Source organism: Trachinotus anak, unplaced genomic scaffold (assembly GCF_046630095.1).
Source record: "Trachinotus anak isolate AG129_WGS33_773 ecotype Australia unplaced genomic scaffold, CSIRO_AGI_Tana_v1 ptg000032l, whole genome shotgun sequence".
Lineage (NCBI taxonomy): Eukaryota > Metazoa > Chordata > Actinopteri > Carangiformes > Carangidae > Trachinotus > Trachinotus anak.
The window spans coordinates 6754491-6775375 of record NW_027273883.1 but is presented as its reverse complement, the minus strand read 5'-3'; the positions used below and the strand labels follow the sequence as shown (position 1 = coordinate 6775375).

At 40.8% G+C, this 20885-nt stretch overlaps 1 protein-coding gene across 5 annotated transcripts in view; it reads right to left on the bottom strand.

The window, feature by feature from the left end:
- Positions 1-532: 532 nt before the first annotated feature.
- gramd1a (GRAM domain containing 1A) overlaps positions 533-20885 on the bottom strand; it is a 30952-nt gene continuing 10599 nt past the window's right edge. For all 5 annotated transcript variants that reach the window (XM_071468539.1, XM_071468540.1, XM_071468543.1 and 2 more), the window contains 18 exons: positions 19153-19372; positions 18392-18412; positions 18022-18106; positions 17713-17816; positions 17388-17483; positions 16969-17049; positions 15861-15979; positions 14942-15257; positions 13206-13359; positions 11549-11695; positions 10224-10345; positions 9320-9462; positions 6832-6935; positions 5998-6228; positions 4919-5003; positions 3484-3591; positions 2473-2593; positions 533-2262 (listed from right to left, as the gene is read on the bottom strand). In XM_071468539.1, the coding sequence (XP_071324640.1) occupies positions 2161-2262; positions 2473-2593; positions 3484-3591; positions 4919-5003; positions 5998-6228; positions 6832-6935; positions 9320-9462; positions 10224-10345; positions 11549-11695; positions 13206-13359; positions 14942-15257; positions 15861-15979; positions 16969-17049; positions 17388-17483; positions 17713-17816; positions 18022-18106; positions 18392-18412; positions 19153-19372 (2359 nt within the window). In that variant the 3' untranslated portion in view covers positions 533-2160. The remainder of the gene's footprint in view (positions 2263-2472; positions 2594-3483; positions 3592-4918; positions 5004-5997; positions 6229-6831; positions 6936-9319; positions 9463-10223; positions 10346-11548; positions 11696-13205; positions 13360-14941; positions 15258-15860; positions 15980-16968; positions 17050-17387; positions 17484-17712; positions 17817-18021; positions 18107-18391; positions 18413-19152; positions 19373-20885) is intronic.

Here is a 20885-nt window from a genome sequence, read left to right as displayed (position 1 = left end):
TGACACTATATTTTGTCTATATTTACTATATTTTGTCAGCCAAACTACAAAGAAAACTACAGATGTATTGACAATAAAAACAATGATTAGTTGAAGCCGTATTTGAATCAAACACTTTTCAAGGTACAGACACACACAGACTCAAAGACGAGTGAGGACTTGTTGCATGTTTTAGAACTTTTCATTTCTCTCCATGGCGTGGTGTACAATCACATCTTTACAGTACATTCTCATCCCCGCTCCTCAGGCGTCTCTCTCTCTCTCTCTCTCCCCCAACCCAGACCGCCCTCCCCCCTCCCTCCCTCCCTCCCTAAATAAATATTACATCCTTTTGTTATCCACGGATGGCCATGCACAGCAGGGCCCACATGCTTCTGTAGCTGCTATTTTCAGTGAAATAGACATAGAGAGAGAGAGAGAGAGAAAGAGAGAGAGAGCGGGTGATGGGGAAGAGCGAGCACACGGAGGCAAGAGAGGAAGAGTAGGGTTGAGTGATGAGAAGAAGAAGAAATAGAAGGAGTTCAGATGCGTGTGATGTTTTTACATCAGAGGCCAAAAATAAAGTGAACGGAGAGAACGGACTGAAAATAAACAACAAATAAAGATGACAAAAAATAAAGACAAAATGAAAAAGGAATTCGATAAAAAGAGAAGACAAGTCAAATTAATCTTACAAACACACACACAAAAAAAACAATACTGCAAAACAGATTCCCTTTTTTCTTCACCTGGGCCTGCAAAATTCTGGTTGGTCCTTTTATTTTGAAATGTCTGGCCCATAAGTAGCTGACTGTTCTGATATTCTAAGTTTCTACCTAATCAAGTCTACGGTAAATCCTGAACTGTTACAGTCTGGCTCTGTGATACAAAGAGTGAACGACCAAACCTGAAAAAGAAATCTCAAAAAAAAGAAAAAAATATATATATATATGTACAAAGAAACGCTATAATGAAAATGTAACATCTGAAAATGTAACAGTAAGGACACACGCATACTTCCGTCAAGTCAAAAACTTTGCTTGTTTTTTTTTCACTGCTTCTACACACATTCACGCACAATTCACCCTCATTATTATTATTATAATTATATACTACTTTGTTTGCAACATTCAAAAAGTACTAGAATCACTATTGTCATTATTGCTGTGACCAGTAATCACTCTCGTGTAGCTCCTGTTGGTCCGCACCGCAACAGCAAATCAGAGCACAAAATACCCACCACATGACTTCTTAAGAGCAGGACAGGACTTGAGATCAAGAGTCATTGGTAATAATAAATACTGTTAAGGTCCGAGAAACAGCTTGATGTCCTAACAAACGACCCAACACAGTGATTTTGAAAAAAGATAAAACCCCGACAGGAACAGGAGGAGTGGGAGTGTGTTTGGGATTTATCTTCAGATGTGGGATTTCCATCTAAAAATCAGGGTGAAGACTAAAGTGTCTGGTGTTGAAATGTTCGTCATTCCTTTCGCAGAGGACTGAGAGCCTCTGGCGGTGGGGGGTGACTCAGACATGGAAGAAAAAAGAAAAATTCTCTGGCAGAAATAGCGAGAGAGGCGTCCTGCTCCTGTCAGCACTCTCTTTTCTTTCCTCACATCCACACAGCGGGTGGTGTTCCCCTTTTTGTTTCAGCAGGCATTCACTAGAGGCAAGGGTATATTAACTGTTCCCGGGACTTGGAGGAAGAGCTCCCACTTTCCAGAATCACTGAATCTGTGAAATGTCGCAGGTCAGAAGAGAAACTGAAGTCTGTGATAGTCATAAAAATTGGAAAGGAGGTCTGAATTAAAGTTATTCTGAAACACAGTTGGCAATTTTGAAATGTCTCTATGATTCTTGAGGAGTGTACGGTGTGAATCAGCCCACCAGTGGCCCATTTCCACACACTGCATACAGATGACTTGCAGCTGTAGGTTGATTATTGCTGTGGTCCTGATAGCTTCCAGTCTGAATGAGTTCACTGAAGTTGTTACTGGTTGAGGCTGAAGGCGAACGTTGCCATTTCAAGTCAGTCAGGAGTTGTGGGTAATGTAGTCCCAGCCCCCCTGCATTTCCCACACCTGGTTTTCAATTTGGAAATGAGGGAGGGAAAAGAGCATCCACCAGAGTGTATTTAGAGGTGGGGAACAGAGTGGTGTTGACCAGAAGAGGTAGGGCTCAGGGCTCATTCAGGGAGTCTGTGACGGTGTCAGCGGACGGCTCCTGCTGCACCTCTGGGACCACAATACCCCGGTGGAGTTTTTCTAAAGACTGCTTCATCTGGGAGATAAACATGGTCGGGGTGATGAGATGGGAGTGAGAGAGAGGTCAGGTCAGACATAATGAATTACATAATGCAGTGACGAGCTCCAGGACATTATGCGCATAAGCAGTTTGTGTTTGTGCATATGCGTCTTCTTGCTGCCTGGTCTCCCTGCAGATGTGCATTACAAGCATTTTGCTTCATGGACCAAGAATGAAAACACATACCTGGTCGAGAAGTGTGACAGAGGACTGCAGGATCTGCTGCCACTTGCTGAGCTGAGCCTGGTGAAACTGCCTCTGGAGCTGCAAGACCTGAGCCCACTCTCCAGCCGTCTGGGGCAAGGGACTGAGGAGAGGGGGGGAGCGAAAACAGGAGGAGAAGAGACAGAGAGGGAGGAGGAAGAGGTATTGAGAGAGAACAAGATAAGTACAGAGTCATTACAATGTTTGTAGCCAGTAGACATAATTTTTACACCTATGCTAGGGGGCAGCAGAAATCGCGTTAGGTGACATATTATCTTTTAACTAGTGGTGAACTAGTTAGCAAACAGTTGCCTGTTTACACATCCAGCAAATACAGAGCAACATAAGTGTTTGTGTTCATCTAATGAATGTAAATTCTATATTTAAGCTCCTTTTAGCTTTTGTTCGCTCTCCACTGACTCCTGAGGGAAATATGAGGCTGTTTAGCTGCTGAATACTTCACTAGGTTCACCAGCTTGTCGCTAGCTTTGTCTGTTTGCCATTTGGTGCTGAGGTGGTAGTGTGCAGTGGGTTTTTAGAGCTTTTTCACTGAAAACAGCTGTGGCCAAAAGCAGCAATGATGAGAGCGGCGAGAGTGAATCAAAACAATGAAGCTGTGGGTCAGAAAACCAAAACAATGAGCTGAAGGACACCACAACGCTCAGTAGAGTCAGATGATAATTCTTTGTGGGTTCATCATTAGAAGTGACCCCTTTCACATACATGTGGTCATGTGATTCATTGTTTAAACAAAAATACAAATTAAAGCTGTTTTAAATTCATTTTAATCAACTTAACCTTGAAAAGGCAACCAACTATTTTGTTGCTCTGCAGTAACTTACAACTCCGAGGGACATTACAGACCTCAGATCCCACAGGAATAACTCCATAAGCCTGAGACCAAACACCAATTAACACCACGATCCCGCTGGGTGAGGAACGGAGATAACACAGAGTCAAGGATTTGTATGGAAAACAGTGAGGTGTGTTTACCTGTCAGCAACAGAATAGGAGTGCCACGTCTCCAGTGTATGGGCCGCTCTTTCCAGAGCGTACAGCTTGTAGAACAGCAGCATGTTGAGCGCCACCAGCACCACCAGACTGATGGGACAGAGAGAGAGGGGAGAGATTTCAAGCTTTACCAACTGGTATGAAAACACTCAAGAATGGTAAAAAATATTAAATGACGCACAAGATATGATATAACAAAAAAAAAAAAAAAAAGCCGAAATTAATGGAACAAAATGAGCATAAAAATATTTCAGGGTTTGTAATTGCCCTCAAGGTTCATTTACTCACAGCCCAGCTCTCAATAATAACACACTGTAATTTTGTTACAGGAAAAATCCATCCTGATGCAAATACTAGTCTCGCAAATAACTACTGCCGATATACATGTTGTATTCTTGAGCTGTATTTTTGCTCAGATGTAGATGTTGTGACCTGCTAGCTCAATTAATCAATAGTGAAATAAAGACTTTTTCCGAGACTCCCCAGTCTGCAACATCAGTCAACAATCATATATTTCTGACACAATACCAGTTTCTCCACAGACAGTAGCTACTGTAGACCAGAATGCAATGCAATGCAGCCATAAAAAGTCTTGGTCTATTCTAGCTCTCTAGCTTCATTTTGAACCTGCATCTGAAATCTAGTTAAGACCTGTTTTTTGACAGTGGATGCACCAAAAAAGTGCGTAAGATGTCACAGAATCCTCCCTGATGTACAGTGATCATGCACAACAGTGTTGAGCATGCAAAGCGAACTGTGCTGGTGGAAACACAAATTTGCTTCACATTGAATCTGAATGCACCTTAACAGATTTCAACGGTGGATTTTTCCTGTGAGAAAATTGTTTTCATACGTAGTTCATATTTAATGCAGCCACTGGTATAAAATCAAAGCCTCTTATACGAACCTGATACAGATCCTATGCACAAGAAGTATTGCAGAAAGGAGGGAAAAGAAGAGAAATAGCAAGAAAGGCATTGTGAAGCTGTTAGTATGCAGAAGATCCATATCCAACATGTCTGGATGAGGGAGCATTCAGACATGGGTAGAGGAGCAGAGAGCTAATATAATCAATACTATACAATCAAACCACAGATTTGATTAGGTAGGAGGTCCTGAATAGCCACTGTATTACACAACATAGGAAAGGAAGTACTGTATTACTAAGGAGGAGGATCACATGCAAGGACACACACATGCTTTTATGTGTACTGACTGTACCGATTTCCACTCTATAACTGTGCACTCCCTTTCTTATATAACAAAATCTCTATTTAGAAATGTAGTGTGTAGTAAAACATAAACATGCCAGAAACAGTCTTGAATTAAAATAGCCAGAGGGGAAGGTCAGAACAGGGACTCTCAAAGTCTGGTGTTATTCACGGACTCAGGGTCACAAACACACACTTGAACTTACATGAAGCTGACGATGAGGAGGATGGTGGATATACTGTTGTGTCCTCCACCACGTGAACGCTCTCCCAGCTTCATATACTGAGCACCTTAAAAAAAAACAAAGGGTTTAGGGTTGTGGGTGTACATTTCCCACAGCAATAATTATATCTTAATATTTCTTAAAATACTACATCCATGAGCCAAAACTTATTTATTTCAGTAAAATGATCCATTTATGAATTTAACTTAACTTTATATTTTTAACTTTAACTTAACTTTCTAAGTTTGTCTGAAAATTGCTCTCAAGATTTCCTGACATCCAATTAAAAGGTTCCCTGTGGAGTTTCTCTCGTAGCGCTCTGCAGCAGTTTTTATTGTGTGGACCCCCTGTATTGTTTGTCACATGCATTTGCACAAGGACACACATTCAAGCCATGCACAATCCTACCAATGGTCCACAAGTGATCTACAGGCGGGAGGGGGTGACTATAAACCAGTAAACAGGGATGTAAACAATACAGGATTTAAAACACTTTTTTTTTTTTTTATCTGTTTTGCAAATATTTTATGAGGAAGGAAATAAATATAACACTTTTGTTGCACCTCAAAGATACACACAATGAGTTTTGGTGAGGCCTTGAATTATTTACAGTGCAAGGTGAAATAAATGTCAGCTTATTTACATTTATTTCTGTCATTACTTCCTGGAATATTCCTCATAATATAGTTAATCATTAAATATGGCGTGGACATGGCAGCAGTAAGTGGATGGGTGGATGGATGTATTAACCAATAAAAACATTTACTTCCTTTAATCTGATTCATTTAAGGTCAAGGGTCTAGAACTATAGTGCTGGGGATTTTCCATCCAGGTTGTGTTAAGAGTCAACAAAAAACACTTTATAACTAACATTAGTGAAAACTCCGCAGGGCACCTTTATGCTCAAGGATCAAAGAGGAACTACAAACAGAACCACTAGAGGACAGTATTTCACAGTAGATGGAGTCAGGCTTTTAGATTGGCCGTCAATGTTGGTGGCATGGATTGAAATTCCAGCATTGACCCAAAGCCTCTCAATAACTGCATCCTGGCTGACTTACTGGCTTCTCTCCTTTCCCTCTCCTCTCCGACTCCTCTGTCCCCTCGCTCTCCGGTGCCCACCCCTCCTCCATCCCTCTCTCTCTCCCTCTCGCCCTGTCGTCGGGGGCAGGTGCGTTTGCGGCGGCGCAGGGCCGGTGGGGTCTTGGCAGCATCAGCACCAACTGCCTCGCCTGTTGTCACCACAGAAACCTCAGACTGCAGTAGTGTCTCCAGCTTGCACACCTCACTCTCTGTATGGAAAGAAATAGATGGAGCAATTAAAATACACGTAATCCACTAAACTCTCACAACATCCTCTATATATGGCTAAACCGCCAAACAGAGACAGACCTGTCTGCTCAGTATTATCAAACATCCTCCAAGTTTTGATTGATTTTTGAGTTCAGAGGAATATTAAGTCAAATCAAGCTATCAAAAAAAATTGTGGTATTGGTTCTAAAATTCATGCACTGTAACGACACCAATATTTACCAATTTAAAACAACCATTCCTTGTTCTAAAAGCCTCAACTCTACCCAAGAATAACATCTTCTCACTTTGTGATTGTTAATTTTAACTGTCAGATCAAAATGTACATAAACCATAAACTGTCGGTCAACATCCAACTAGTTGACAGAAGAAAACAGAAGTGGCTCACATGAACGATAAATAGTAAATGGACCGCATTTTCAACATACCAACATGAAACTGCATTTTGGCTTTCATATCAACTACGCCTTGCATATGCTGTTTCACTTTGTTTTTGTTAGGTTATTTACAAAAGGGAAGTATGCCTGAATGGGTAAGTTTCCACAGGTTGTGTGTATACAAAGATACAGTCGAATGTGACTCACCCATGTGTCTGTAGTACTCCTCAATGCCACTCCAGGTGTTCTTTTCAATCAATGCTTTCACCAGGCTCCACGGCTGCTTCCGGTAGCAGATGTCTGAGGAAACTCTGGGCAGAGGAAAAGCAAACACACCCTGCTTAAAACCTACATAGAAATAGAAGGATATAGGTATCCATGTTCCAAAGACAGCAATCAGAAAACATGCACAACATGCCAATCACAGTGCGTCAAAGTTTAGAATATGATCGACCTGTGTTGTGTTGTGTGTGTGTGTGTGCCAGATTATACTACTACTGGAGTTTTTGAACACTAAGACTTTTAAATAGCAACCATGACCTATTCACAGATGCTTTCTAAACAAGATTAGGTCAAAACCTACTGTATAGCTGGACAGTGGATGGTCAATGTGCAAAATTGAGGACATAGTTGATAAATGTTGAGGAACCACTATAAACAAAACCAAAACCTGCTAGAAAAGTTGCAAGATGACATAACATGCTAATTAGCATATTCATGACAGCGTTGTGTTTTATTTGCATTCAGCCTAGTGTCGGATAGTTTCAGTCTTCATCTGTTTGCTTCTCTCCTCCTCTCTGTGCTCACATATACAGAATCTAAATACAGCTGAATTGCAAATAAAGCTGTTCTCATTTACAAGTTTTTCTGTTTCTGTTGTCAGACAACGGAACAGGTATGAAATCTTCACTGAAACGCAGCCCATTACGAAAATATGTTAACCAGCTGTCACTTCCAAGCCATTCTCGCAGCAACGACCTTCTACAGAAAATAGCTAAGGTTTGTCCAAAAAGGCGCTATATTTGTCACTAGATGCTTTTGGGGAAAAAACGTCGCTAAAAGACTCTGAAAAGTTGGTAAATCTAGCGACAAGCAGTGTTGACAACACTGCTCGTAAACACCCCCCTGATGACGTAATAGAAACTGTTCGTGCCAGTTCACTCTGAAAGAGCAACAGCCAATGGGGAAACTCCAACATGCAGTCAACAACTTCATCACTCACTCAGTCACAGAGATTCATGTTGGTCAGGCTGGCCTCACTATTGCCGGTAAAGTGAAGTTGCAGATGACAAACGAGAGCGGAGGGAGTGGTTTGTCTCTCCAGAGAACTTGGCAAGCATGATCACAAAGAGACTACACACTGTACCATGTGAGCAGTAAGTAATCAGAGGAAATGTTTGTGGGACAAATTTTCATCATTTAAAATTTACCCAAATTCCCTACAACAGAATGAAATCAATTTATTTATTAAATTATTCATCTTATTTTTTGGATTCAGATTATATCAGACTGTTAGTGGAAAAAAAGGCTCCAAATAAAAGGCATCTAGGGATACAGCCCCGTGTAAGGGCTGTGTGAGACAGTCGAAGCCCTTACTTGAACGAAACATGTCTTGTGGCCACATTGCATAATCGTCTATTGAGGCCACTGGAGAAACGAATGTCTCCTTCTTCTTTTTCTTCCTCTGTGACTGTTGAACATTGCTGCAATATGCTACGAAAGATGCCACTGCTCTTTCATCCTGTGAAGCTGACATCAAGAGATGTGTTTGACAATAATATTTAAACCTCATTGCTGGAAATACGGGAAATATGCTGATGTGTCATCAACTTATGTACAATATGTTTGGCCATATGTCTGCAGAAGTGAGAAAAAGGCATCTATAAAAAATACCAGTTAGACACCTGTTAGGTGCAAAGGAGTCTGGATGAAACGAGAGAGAAAGGTCAGATGGGATTATCTCATATACCAGTGAGAGTTTCTGGTCCCCAAGGTAAAGGACCTAGCCACTCAATTATAGTTTGCATCATTTATTTTTGCTGCGACCTGACAGCACATGTGTAAACAAGGATCACATGTAAAGAGGTGATGAAACATAGCAGTATTTTCTCTCCTGTGTTTGGAGTTGTGTTTAATTCTGTCCTTTTCTTCGTCTTGCAAGAGACTGGCAAGCAGAGCAGTGCTGTGGGTCATCAGTAGGAAAACCCAACACCTGTGCTATGCAGCTGCTCAGGTGTACCAACTGAGTCAGCGTTTGTGGCCCTTTCAGTGTTCATACATTTTCCACTCATCCTGTTCACTTCATTCTCCACTGATGTTACTGGAGCTGTTAATCTTTATATCATGTTTAGAAAAAAAATCATGAGTCTTAGTCTTAGTCCTTTCTATTTAACAAAGAATTGTCAATGTAATTTTGAGTCACACAAGCATTTTTTTTCCAATTGTGAAACCTACAAAAGTGATATTTTGTGTTGCATGTATAATCAGTGCATTAAGTTGAATAAATTGAACACATACAACGTCCCCGTTTAAACCAAATAAAGTAACAGTGGGAGGATCTAACTGAGCCCTCATAGCTACACATTCAACATGAGTGTAATCTCGAGTATGATACTTGTGGCTCCTCTGATTTGACTGTGGTTTTCATAGTCTGTGGGTGCACGGATTAACCCACGACAGGCCACAACAAACCTACCTGAGCCGGCTCTTGTGCTTGTTGATGGAGGTGAGGCAGTATCTGTGGACCGTGTAGAAGTAGTCCTGGTAGGGGATGCCTGAGGTGATGACCTCGGAGTCCACCACATAGCACTCGCCCCGGGCACTGCTCTTATGCAACGTCTGAAAGCAAAAACAGAAGTGGAGGTGGATAGTTAAGGATGTGGAAACTCATCTGGTTATATGTTTCTACAGTTTTCTTTCCTGTAGTCAGTGTGAATAAGTTTCTGCTTCAGAGGTGAAAAAATCAATACAACAACTAATACTACCCAAGATTGATGAGCTGTCAAAAAACCACCACCACTTCCAATATATCATTCAATGACCCTGTCACAGAAGGTATAAAGCTCTGTATAAATATAGCAGTAATATATCACCACAGCAAGGAAATTAACATAGGTGCTAGAAAAAAAATAGGATTAATTAATTCTGAAAACTAAGATGATTCAAAATCCTTTGAGGGAAAAATGGTGCCTAAGGCTGATAAATATTTTAATAAATAAAATATTACCATGTTGTAACTGAAGGACTTGAAGTTATAGCCAAGTTCTAGTTTTATTTGTTTTATTTTGTTCTAGCAGCAATGATTCGGTTTGAGTAGACAGTAACATCATTTCCAAATCATTCTGGGTTAGATTCTTGATTTGTTTTCATGATGTGTCGTTTTTGTTATCACTTTTAGCACTGAAACATGCACTGGAAACTTAACTGGGCCCAACACTGGAACCGATACGAAGTAAAAATCAAAAGATCCCCAAATTAAACTGTACAGAAAGTTCAGGCTGAGTAAGAGCAGTGTTCCTGTCGAGTTATTTTAACAGAGTATGTGCATCAAAGGTCTAAATAGTTCAACTACAAAAGGCCAGTATTTGTCAAGGACTGACCTGCGTTTCCACCACAGGGGCAGTCTTAGGGCCGAGGGGGTTGTTGAGAGCTATGGTGTAGCTGAGCACACGGCTGGTATTCCCACTGCTGCTGTCCTGCTGCCATTCACCCACTGACAGGTCTGAGAGAGAGGGAGAAAAGAGACGAAGCACATGAGTAAGTCAAGAGAACAGGAGACACCAAGTTCCAAGATATTTTATGAACATGAGGGAGGAAAAAGGACACGAGAGGATAAGAATTAATGAATGAAAAGGAGAGAGCAGAGATCCGGAGGAAGAGAGAGGGGAAAAGAGAGGATCAAACCACACTCCCTTCTAAAAAAAAAAAAAAAAAAAAAACAGAAAGAAATGCCCCAATTAGAGCTACACAATGTTCCCTTGCAGGTTGGGCCTCTGGCTGGGGTAGCCACTGGCCAAACCAACTCCACAGCTTCATCTCTGGCCTTGTTTAAACTACTGAAAAATGTCTAGAATACACACTGCATTTACACAAGGATGACTTCAAACTAAAAAAAAAAAAAAAAAAAAAAAAAAAAAAAAAAAAACACAGTACAGTGACAAAGCATGAAAAAAACAATGATAAATGGTGGCTAACACAGCATAAAAAGCTAGTGTGACACCCTCATTAGTGGGACAATATAGTGGGCTACAGCCTGTCTCTGAGGGGTGGGGGGTAAGTCATCACATTTGTATCTGGACCGAGTGGCAGAGCAGCTCTCAACACAGCTAGTTTCAAATGGAGAACGTCACAAAAAAATGTTTCTACAGTTTAAAACACGTAGAGACCTTTGCAGGTGTATTTCTTCACATCTGAATTTAAAGGCAGAATAATGTCATGTTATCTAAAACGTTGACAGCAAACATCAGGTTCTAGTGAGACACACAGAGAGCGAAAGTGTGACTGATTTTTCCACTGATGGCAGCCTCAATGGTCCAGTGAACAGCAGAGCAACAACAAGCACTGGGCTTTAACTGTCAGTGTCTCAACAGGAAAAACTCGCTCACTTGTACTTCATGTTATGCAACAAGTCAACGCAAGTTGCATTCTGGAAAATTTACCGTGACATAATCAAAGCTAAACACAATTTCACAGTGTGCGAAAGATCTCACAGAGATCTCCCAAACATGAGATCAAATACCCACAAAAAAAGAAAAAATGTCTCAAGTGTTTCAATATTCCATCATTAAAAATGAATGGGAGCTGTGTGATCCTAGAGAAAATCTGTATTTTCACATTAACACTGTGCAAGCATATACAAAGTTTTAACCCTGATATATGTACGTGTGTGTGTGTGTGTGTGTGCGCATTTGTGTGTTTAACCCACCGGTGAAGTGCCGCTGAGAGAAGAGGTGCTGGATGAAGTGTGTGTCAGCAGAGAAGAGCAGGTCGTGCAGCTTGTCTACACTCATGCGGACCACAGTGTTGATGTGCAGCCGCCCGCTGAGGTCAGCACAGAACGACTCCACTTCACCTTAATGTCAAGAAAAAGACATTAAAGATTTACTTTTCTTAAGATTCATCTTTATGCTTCTTTTTCTGGTCATCTTAGTATGTTTTTTTTTTTTCTAAAAATGCATCCAAATGTAACGTTACACCTTTGCCAGTATAATGTAAACACTAAGACACCTAAGTATGAGTATTTTAGAGGTAAATTCAACATTATAATAATCACACTTACTCTAGCAGTGACACAGATTGCTGCTGTCTGTCTTTGCTTATTCATGAATGGGTGAAAGCAAACCGAGCAGTTTCTGGTTATTCATTTAAATCTTCTGAGATAAGCTCTCTCTACTTCATATTAAACTTCCAGGCAATCATATCATTATCTTGTCAGCTTGGAGGTGATTTTCTGGTTAATTATCTGACTCTGCCATAAACCGGAGTTTAATGACATGCACAGTATCTTTGACGATGGTGCACATAATCTTCCAAAGGCAATCTTTGATTTAGCTCAGGACAGATTCGTCCACAGAGCAGTAAATCACACCGTGTAAATCCTCCCTGCAATTACTGTTGATGTGGAAAGAAGAGGTGGAGGCAATGGACCAAAAAACCCTCATCTTTCACAGAGCTCAAGAGCAAGGGAAAATAACAGAACTTCCTGTTCCCTCATCGCAAAGTAAATAGGTTTTTTTGAATGGATTTTTGGTTAGATGCCTGAAATAAGGTCTGTGGTTAACACAAGCTCAAGACATTGTCACGTTTTACTCTACAACATAAAACACTTCAGTAATAAGCTTTTGTGTGTCTTAAAATAGGATGGTTGTGGGCTAAATGAGACAGGAGAGGTTGTTAAGGACATTAAAAATCATCATGCCGAACACAAAAACCGATCTGCCAACTTTACAGCCTTGTTATGTTTATACTCGCACTCTTACAAACTATCACTATACTATACTTACTATATGATAAGTTGGAAGCTTAGTGGTGGTGACGCTGAAGTCATGCACTGTGGTGTAGTTTGTTCATAGCCTAACATTAGGTTTTTACTTTAGGCGATTTTATCCAGGGTTCAAAAATTCTTCATCTTGCTAAACAAAATGTGAAAGTGTCATAAACTTTTGTTTGTCACAGAGGTTATTTTCTGCTATAATCCAAATGTAAATGTAAAAATCCTATTGGCTTTTTGACAAGGGAACCAGTTTGATGCCAACTTCTAGGTTGACCGCCAAATGTATATCATCCAGCATCATTCTACAGATCTCAGTATAGTGACATTTAGCAGTGTCCTTGACCAGAGTTTAAATCCTTCTCACATAGCATCATAAAAGACATCACATTAGTGTCTCAAGATAGTGCTTCAAGACGTTTTCCCTCATTTTTAGTCAACTCAATTCACATTACTAACATCAAATATTGTTTTAAAAAGTTATCATTAAAATATTGATATTCTAATTTCATCTCATATTCATTTAATTTACACTTTCTCATCTCAGCTGGGTTCTTGTGGGGGAATGTACCGATACCTAAACAACACTCACTCTCTTCTTGCGTGTCAGAGGAGTTGCTGGGATCTGTGGGTAATTCCTCATCGTTGGTGATATCCAATGAGGAGAGGTTTCCCAGACTGGTGGTTGGTGCGGGCAGCATGTGATTGGCTGACTCAGACTGGCTGTCCCCACCCTCTTCCAGATTCTAGCGCAGTGAGGGAAAAAAGAAAAAACACCAGAGGACAGTTAGCAAGAGGTTTGTAGGGAAATCACCCCATTGTCATATGACTTGAGACGAAAGAGGCCTCAGCTGGGCTGACCTCGTGTTGACGCAGCCTGTACAGACATACCACTGCAGCCGTGCAATTAATCTGAAACCGGCACAGAGTCAACACAGCACTCCATTTATTCACTGTAGCTTGGCTTGGGCTTGATCTGTCCATATCAAGCTCAATACTGCAGAGAAACAACCGCAGAAGCTGTTTTTGAGCAGAATTGATTGGACAACCTGAACAGCTACACACTCTTCCTCTACACCTTACTCATTTACATTCTGTTTTTTTTTTGTCCAAAATGTTTTGTTTAGTTCTATTATTAGTTTCGATACCATTAAAAGTCTCACAGCCATGCTTATCCAAGCATGGCTGCTGTGTTAGAAAGATGCTGTACTAATGAACCTGACTTGGCTGAGGTTATTCATTTCTGTAATCAAGTGTCTGTGTTGTAAAGTACAGTCACTTGAATTCAGTTAACAGAAAAAACAATCACAGGTATAAACAAGGATGGATTTGTATCAAGGCTTTACAAAGACACAAAGTAGTATTTCAAGAGTCAGTGAATAATGGATGGAGAGCAATTCCAACTGACAGATTAAAGTACTACCGAGCCCTGCTGATGCTGGCTTGTATTGGATATGTACAAATCAGACTTGTTTGGCAAGTACAACTTGAATCATAACTGGCTAGATACCACTATTTACTTACTAACACAGTGACATTACACAAACACAGAAGAATTGTTGTAGGTTTAAATGTTGTTTTTGCACATAGTGCAAAATGTCTTGTGTATTGTGAAAATCAAGTAATTAGAAGGTGCACAAACAGGGTATTTTGATGCAAAAAGTAATGAAAATAACAGCTGTTACATTAGCAGTGTTGAGTCAAAACAGTCCTGTAAATTCTGAGAGGAGTTATGCATATCTGTATGGGACTGTCAAAGCCTTGGTTTCCTGGTGGGAAGCTGGCTCAGGTTTTCTTGTAGTAAATTTAGGAGTTACGTCTATGAGAGAGACAGACTGAAAAAAATACTGTACTCTGCACATTGATCTAAGCTCTTGGTTTGTGTTTGTGGATGAGGTATGTCAATGGAGCAGTGTGTGGATTCGACTTTATTCAGTCCATCTCCGCCACGTGGCCAACGCCAGCTGTCTGCAAATATCAGGCTGATGATAACACAAACAGCAGGAGCAAATGAATAAGTGAGTAGACTTTTCTGCTCCAACTGTGTTGAGGCTGATTATTAAAGTTGACGTCTCTGCTTAGTTGAAGCAGAGGCAATGTACAGAGAGTCCATAACAATATGGGATAACCTGTTTTTGATATGCATAACAATAACAGCTTCGCAGGTGGTGCAAGTCTTTTATTATTCTTGCACAACTGAAATACACAAAGTAACAGAAAAAAACAGAACCTCTAAAGCCATCTGACTGAACATTACACTACATTAAAGACAACTGCAGCATTATTACTGCAGCCTAAATACGTGTATATGTCAAGAAAAACACTCACAAAGGAGGCAGCAGCAGAAGCCGGAGCAGAGGCGGAGGCAGAGGCGTTGGTGGGAGTGGTGGATGGCAAAGAGCTGTGGGAGCTGGGCGGACTGGGTTCGAGAGGGTCAGAGCTGAGTCTGCGTCCAGATGAGGAAGGCACCTCTATGGGCAGGCAGGAGACAGAGGAAGGGGGAGAGGAGCCTCCGAGGTTTGTAGCAGAGGAAGGGCTGGTTGGACCGCAGGGCACCAGGGGAGGTGGAGAGCTGCCTGTAGAGGGAACTGACACTGAGCTCAGGTCTAGTAGATCTGTGACCGACACTGACTCGTCTCCTGGCCTGGGGAATGGAGGGAGAGGAAGTGAGACAGAGTGAAACAGAGACACATACAGAGAAAATCAAACTGTGTGAGAAACTGTTTGTTAGAGAACTTGAGTGCGGGTTGAGAAAATCTTTAACCAACCAGGAATTTAATGCAATCATTATGCTGGCTAACATTAAAGACATACATTTTTAAATCTAAACTTAATGTCTGCAAAAAATAAAAACAAAACACACACACACACACAAACAACACCTGTTTCCTAGTTAGCAAGGATCCACATGTTTGGTTAAAGAAAGAGCAAATTAATCCCTCAAGCTACACGTATATCAGTTGGTCTGGTCATATTTACACAAACATGCTTACATGCAACCTGAGAACCTGATGAGCGTGTTTTTTCTGCTACTTTTTGTGTTTTAGCAAGGACCCACAATAAAATTACAATTTAGCCTCTCTGTCACTCTCCAAGTACTTTTTTTTTCAATAGACAACCAATAGTATTGAGTGAAAAGTATATTTATGTGTGTTGACAAGCATACACGCATGCATCCGCAATATAAGCCTCTCAAATAACACACACTCTGCCATATACTATCATGTTTTCACACATGAACACTCACAGTAGGCCGTTCATGTGTTCGGCGGTGGGAGAGACATAGTCGTCGTCTTCACTAGTGAGGCCCAGTTCAGTGCCGTAACACTGGTGCACGATGTGCCAGAGCTCTTTGGGGGATAGAGACTGTGAAAATAATAATGTATTCAGTTTTTAATGCATTAAATTAGAATTACTGATTTGCTGACACCTAGATCCATGCATTGCCATGATTTATTACGCAACAGAGCCACAGCTCTCCATATCCTGCATTCATCTCTTGTTTAGTAGTACAGTAGTAGTAGTAGTAGTAGTAGTACAGAGTGTTTAGCTAATGGGGCTAACCATGACTACATGACACAGTGAGGTGTATTAACTAGTCTGGGACACCTCTGTTCATTGTGCAGAATAGTGGAAGAGTTTATATTGATTATTAATGCCCCTTGGATGGCAATCAATTGTAACTGTAAACAGGGTGGCAGCACTTAATGAGGTGCTGCTTAAGTAGTCAGTATGATAGGACATGAGTAAAAATGGGAATACCTAACCAGTCAGGACATAACCACTTCATTATCTGTATAATACAGGGAATAAATGCATATGGTTCACATTTCACAATAGTTATAACTTGTTGTCAGACTTTTTGAATTGGAAAACGCCATGATGATCAAAATTTTAATATCAAATAAACTATATTTAATCCATCATATCAGCAAATAAGTAAGTTTGAAGCTAACACTTCTGAGTCTAACCACAACATAGCGTCTGTGGATTGCTCTTGGCAGCTACCCATTTTTTTGTCAGACAGCCTTCTGCAGGTGAAATAGTAAGTCAGTTCCAGACACTGATATAAAGTCCACATCATGTAATGTTTCCGCTGCACGTGCAGTTTCATTTCACCATCTGTTGCATTGTGCTTTAATACTGAGCTGCTCTGTTTCGGCACCAACGCTGTTCAAATAAATGTCTGTATTCAAACTCAGCAAATAACAGTGATTTAACTTGTTCTCCCGAGCCTGTGTCTGTGGCCGTTTCCTGCTTCTTGACACTGTGTTCTATTCTAAGATGTTAACTACTAGCCATGTCACATCAGGCAGCAGCATAAACTACCAGGGCGGTGGGAGAGGAGGTTGTACCTTGTCCAACAGAGCGTTCTGCCACAGACGGAAAATCATCATGAAGCTGCGATCCCTTGCTCCGAAAGATGTGAAGAAATGCTGAGAGGGTAAATATCAGTGGGACAGGAAGGAGGGAGGGTAGGAAGGAAGGAAGAAGAAAGAAAAATGTGACAGTTGATTTGACGAATGCTTTCCCTCTGTTGGGATGTTTGCTTTGTCACATTCAGTGGAGAAGTTGAGTCAGCTCATTTCATACTGCTTAACTGGCAAAAAAAAAGGATAATCTGAAGTCAACAGTATCAATAGCTTGCACTTTTCATGCTTTTATAGCAGCCGTTAACTTAAACTGTAAAGGACAGTGTATAATGGAGTAAAATTGAAAGTCTTCAATTCTATGAAAATACTACGGCCCACTATTATCTGTGCTCAAGTCTGACCTTCTCATTGTCAGTGCTGATCTGGATGGCGTTTGGGATGAGCTTAGCAGTCTTCTCCTTGGTCATAGAGGTCACATCTTTCAGCAGGATAGTGATCTGAACAGAGAAGGACAGAGGCCGTGTTTACCATGTGCACGCTTCAGTGTGTGCTTCTGTGCATGATACTATTATCTCCCCACAGGCCTGAGCGTATCTATATTGATCTGCAAACAAGTCCATTAAAATGATTTCTTATCAGATTGCAGGTGTGACATCAACCAGGTTACAACAGGCATGTGTTTGCCTGTGCGCGTGCAAGTGTGTACACAGTGTGTGCATGACTTACAGTGGTTTCCCAGCGGAAGATGTTACTGTAGAAACAGAGCCAATTCTCTGACAGATAAAGGCGGCCCTGAAGCAGTATGTCCTTCTGCAGAGCGCAAGAGTAGTCTGAGGAGAGAAGCAGGAACAGAAGAGAGGTCAACAGACTAACTCTGCTTGTATAATTTCAACAACTCAAGACGTTGGCTTGATGAGTATTTCATCTTCTTGAGTGTGTGGTGGTAACACGGAGGTAGCTTAGCCAACATGAGCAGAGCACACATAGAGTTTATCATATGCCAGCATGTCTTTGACACTTCTATGTCTCACTCACCCACTATAAGTCGCTCTGTGTCAGGAAGTTTCTTAAAGAGTTTACGAAAATCCTCATTCCGCTGTTTGTATGTGGGACTGAGAACCTGAGGATGAGGATGGGAAAAAGAAAGGAGAACATGGTATTCTAATGCACAACTAGCCTGCATAGCAGTCCGTAGCCTTGGGCTAGACTGGGATATTTGGCTAAGCAAGTGAGTAAAACACTGTGTTTATCTAAAGGATAAACACTTAAGTTATTCAACACCAATGATTAGCATTTTACTGTGTCAACTGGTTCCACCCGCATGAAACTTAAAAACAGACAAACATCAGCAAAGCAAGTACCCTGGAGTGAAGATTCTTAATGAGGGGCTGTAATGTATACTTACATTGTACCAGCTCTGCATTTTCTGCAAAGAAAAGAACAGTGCGTTAAGTAATGAACAGTGCTCAAGGAATAAAAAGAACTGCACTACCGATTCTCACTCAACAGATGTGGAAAATCTGTAAGCTTACGATGCTCTGGTAAAGTAGCCCAATTTGATATTGAATAAATGTAATTGTGTCAGGCCAGTCCCTAAGCTTAGTCTGTTTTAAGTAACCTTGAGGTTTTTGCAGTTTTCAAGGTCTGTCAAAACTTTCAGCACTTCTCCATTTTAGAGAGGTATGTGTCACTAACCAGCTGTAGTGAACAGTCATTAGTATAGAAAAAGCTGTTTCCGCAACAATGAGCCTGAAATAAAAGATTTATAAATGCTTAAAACCAACAGGCACACAGGTGCATACACCATCTACACTGTAATAGCTCACATGGCTAAAATGGAAGGTAAAGGAAATACAAACATTTACAACCACTCGAGATATCTTGTGTAAATGAAAATTTACTGGCATGGAAGTGAAATGCTATTTTTTTCCAGATATCATTAGTCATGACGTCGATCATTGGGATCACATGAAAGAGATTTACGTCGGACAAACATGAAGATTAGACAGTGATCATTCTGTGTACTGAACTGGAACACAGGTAGAAAGTTTTTGCCCTTTCGCCTTCATGTCTGCACGTCTACTCTTCTCTTCAGAGCAGCAGTTTTAGGATTTAAGCTTAGCACAAATCTACAAAATATCATGGTCAGTGGATATTCTGAGGTACCTTGGCATTACGGCTGAAGTGGCGAGAAGCAAGTGGGTAGGCAGATGTGAGGGAGGAGGCAGAGGGTATGGAGGGCAGGGGGCTATCTGAACCTCCACCTCCTCCACCAGTGCTCTTCTCTCCTCCTCCCTCGGTCTCACTGGCCCTGCCACCCCCGAGGACCCTGCGCCGCAGGGAGGGAGAGCTGCCAGGGGTGCTGCGTGGAGAGTTACTGGCTGTACTGGAGACAGAAAAGACACAGAGAGAGAGTTAGCTCTGGGGAGAACAGTTGAAACAGCTCCATATTTCATTGCTAAATTTTACTCTGTCGCGCCTTTTATGTCATTTTTTAAAGAAAGACTGCAGGCGTTTCCTATTTGATAATAGCATACCATCTCAAACTGCCTTGTGAAGACCAAAGAAGGCCTATTTAAGGACAGTGTTATCAGCTGAACTCATTTTGACTGGTACAGCAGCAGACAGTGAGAGTATTTAAAGCTGTTTAGTGATATGTCTTAAGACAGTCCATTTAGGAAACCTAACTACAAAACACATGACCCACAGTTTCAATTTGAATGAAACAATATCAGGTCAGAACTCCAGAGAGTTTATGCTATAATAACACATTTTCAGTTAGGTGCTGAGACAGGCAATTCATTTAGTACAGAAAAACAACATTAGATATACATAAAATCTATACGGTTGTCTTGACTTTGAAGTGACAGTGTGGTCTTGACGTCAAATGATTTGCCAATTATTACCATTAATCCACTGACAGAAATGTAATTAATAACAACTGTGACAATCAACTAATCTTCTGCTGACAAGTTTGCCCTCATGTAATAACTACTGATTTTCTTTATTTCACATTAATGCACACTGAAAACCTTTGGGAAACACAAAATAAGCAATTTATGATTCACATTTATTATATTTTACATTTTAGAGCAGGGATTTCTGCCACAGCTTCACCTAAGTCCATGTGTGAAGAGGTTGAAAGACAGAGACACTTGCGTAAAGAACAAATTCACTGTAAGACCTTCAGGTTTTGGCCTTCATCAGGGCCATGGTCATCGTATATACTACGCACATGATGGACAAATAAAAGTTTCCGACATGGTTCAGTCTCTACTAATACTTAATAGTCATCCTACTGTTCCCAAAGCATTTGCATCTAAAGTTCAGATCAGTGACCCGTGAATATGGTTTTACAGTTTCCATGGTTGCACCTCATTCCTCTGTAAGTAAAACAACCACCACAATCACCATCAATCATCTTATAAGTTTGCCTCCGTCTTTAAAAACATACACACAGCTATTTATCACCGTCCATTCCATCATCCCAAGTGGGCACCATGTATCAGATGTAGCTGCACAAGTGCTGGCTTTAAAATCCACACTTAAGACAGCCTCCTACAATAAATAATTTCATTAATGAAGCTAAAACAAGAGTTCAACATTTCATTTTTCCTTTCAACATTCCTTTGAGCCAAACTGCTCTCCACTCACCCTTCCCTCAAAGTATTCCCATACTCACCATTGCTTTGTAACTCATTTCTCTATCAACACAAGCCGTCGTGTTTTCACTCCCTCTGTGACAGTCATTTCTGTACCATCACCTCTCCTAATTTATGCCGTGAAAGGTGAAGCCCCCAGACAATTTTCCATATTGTTTTATAATTAAGTTTCTAATTCCTTCCATCTCGCTCTCGTTTTTCTCTCTCCATCCTAACTAAACTGGCCTTTAATGTTTA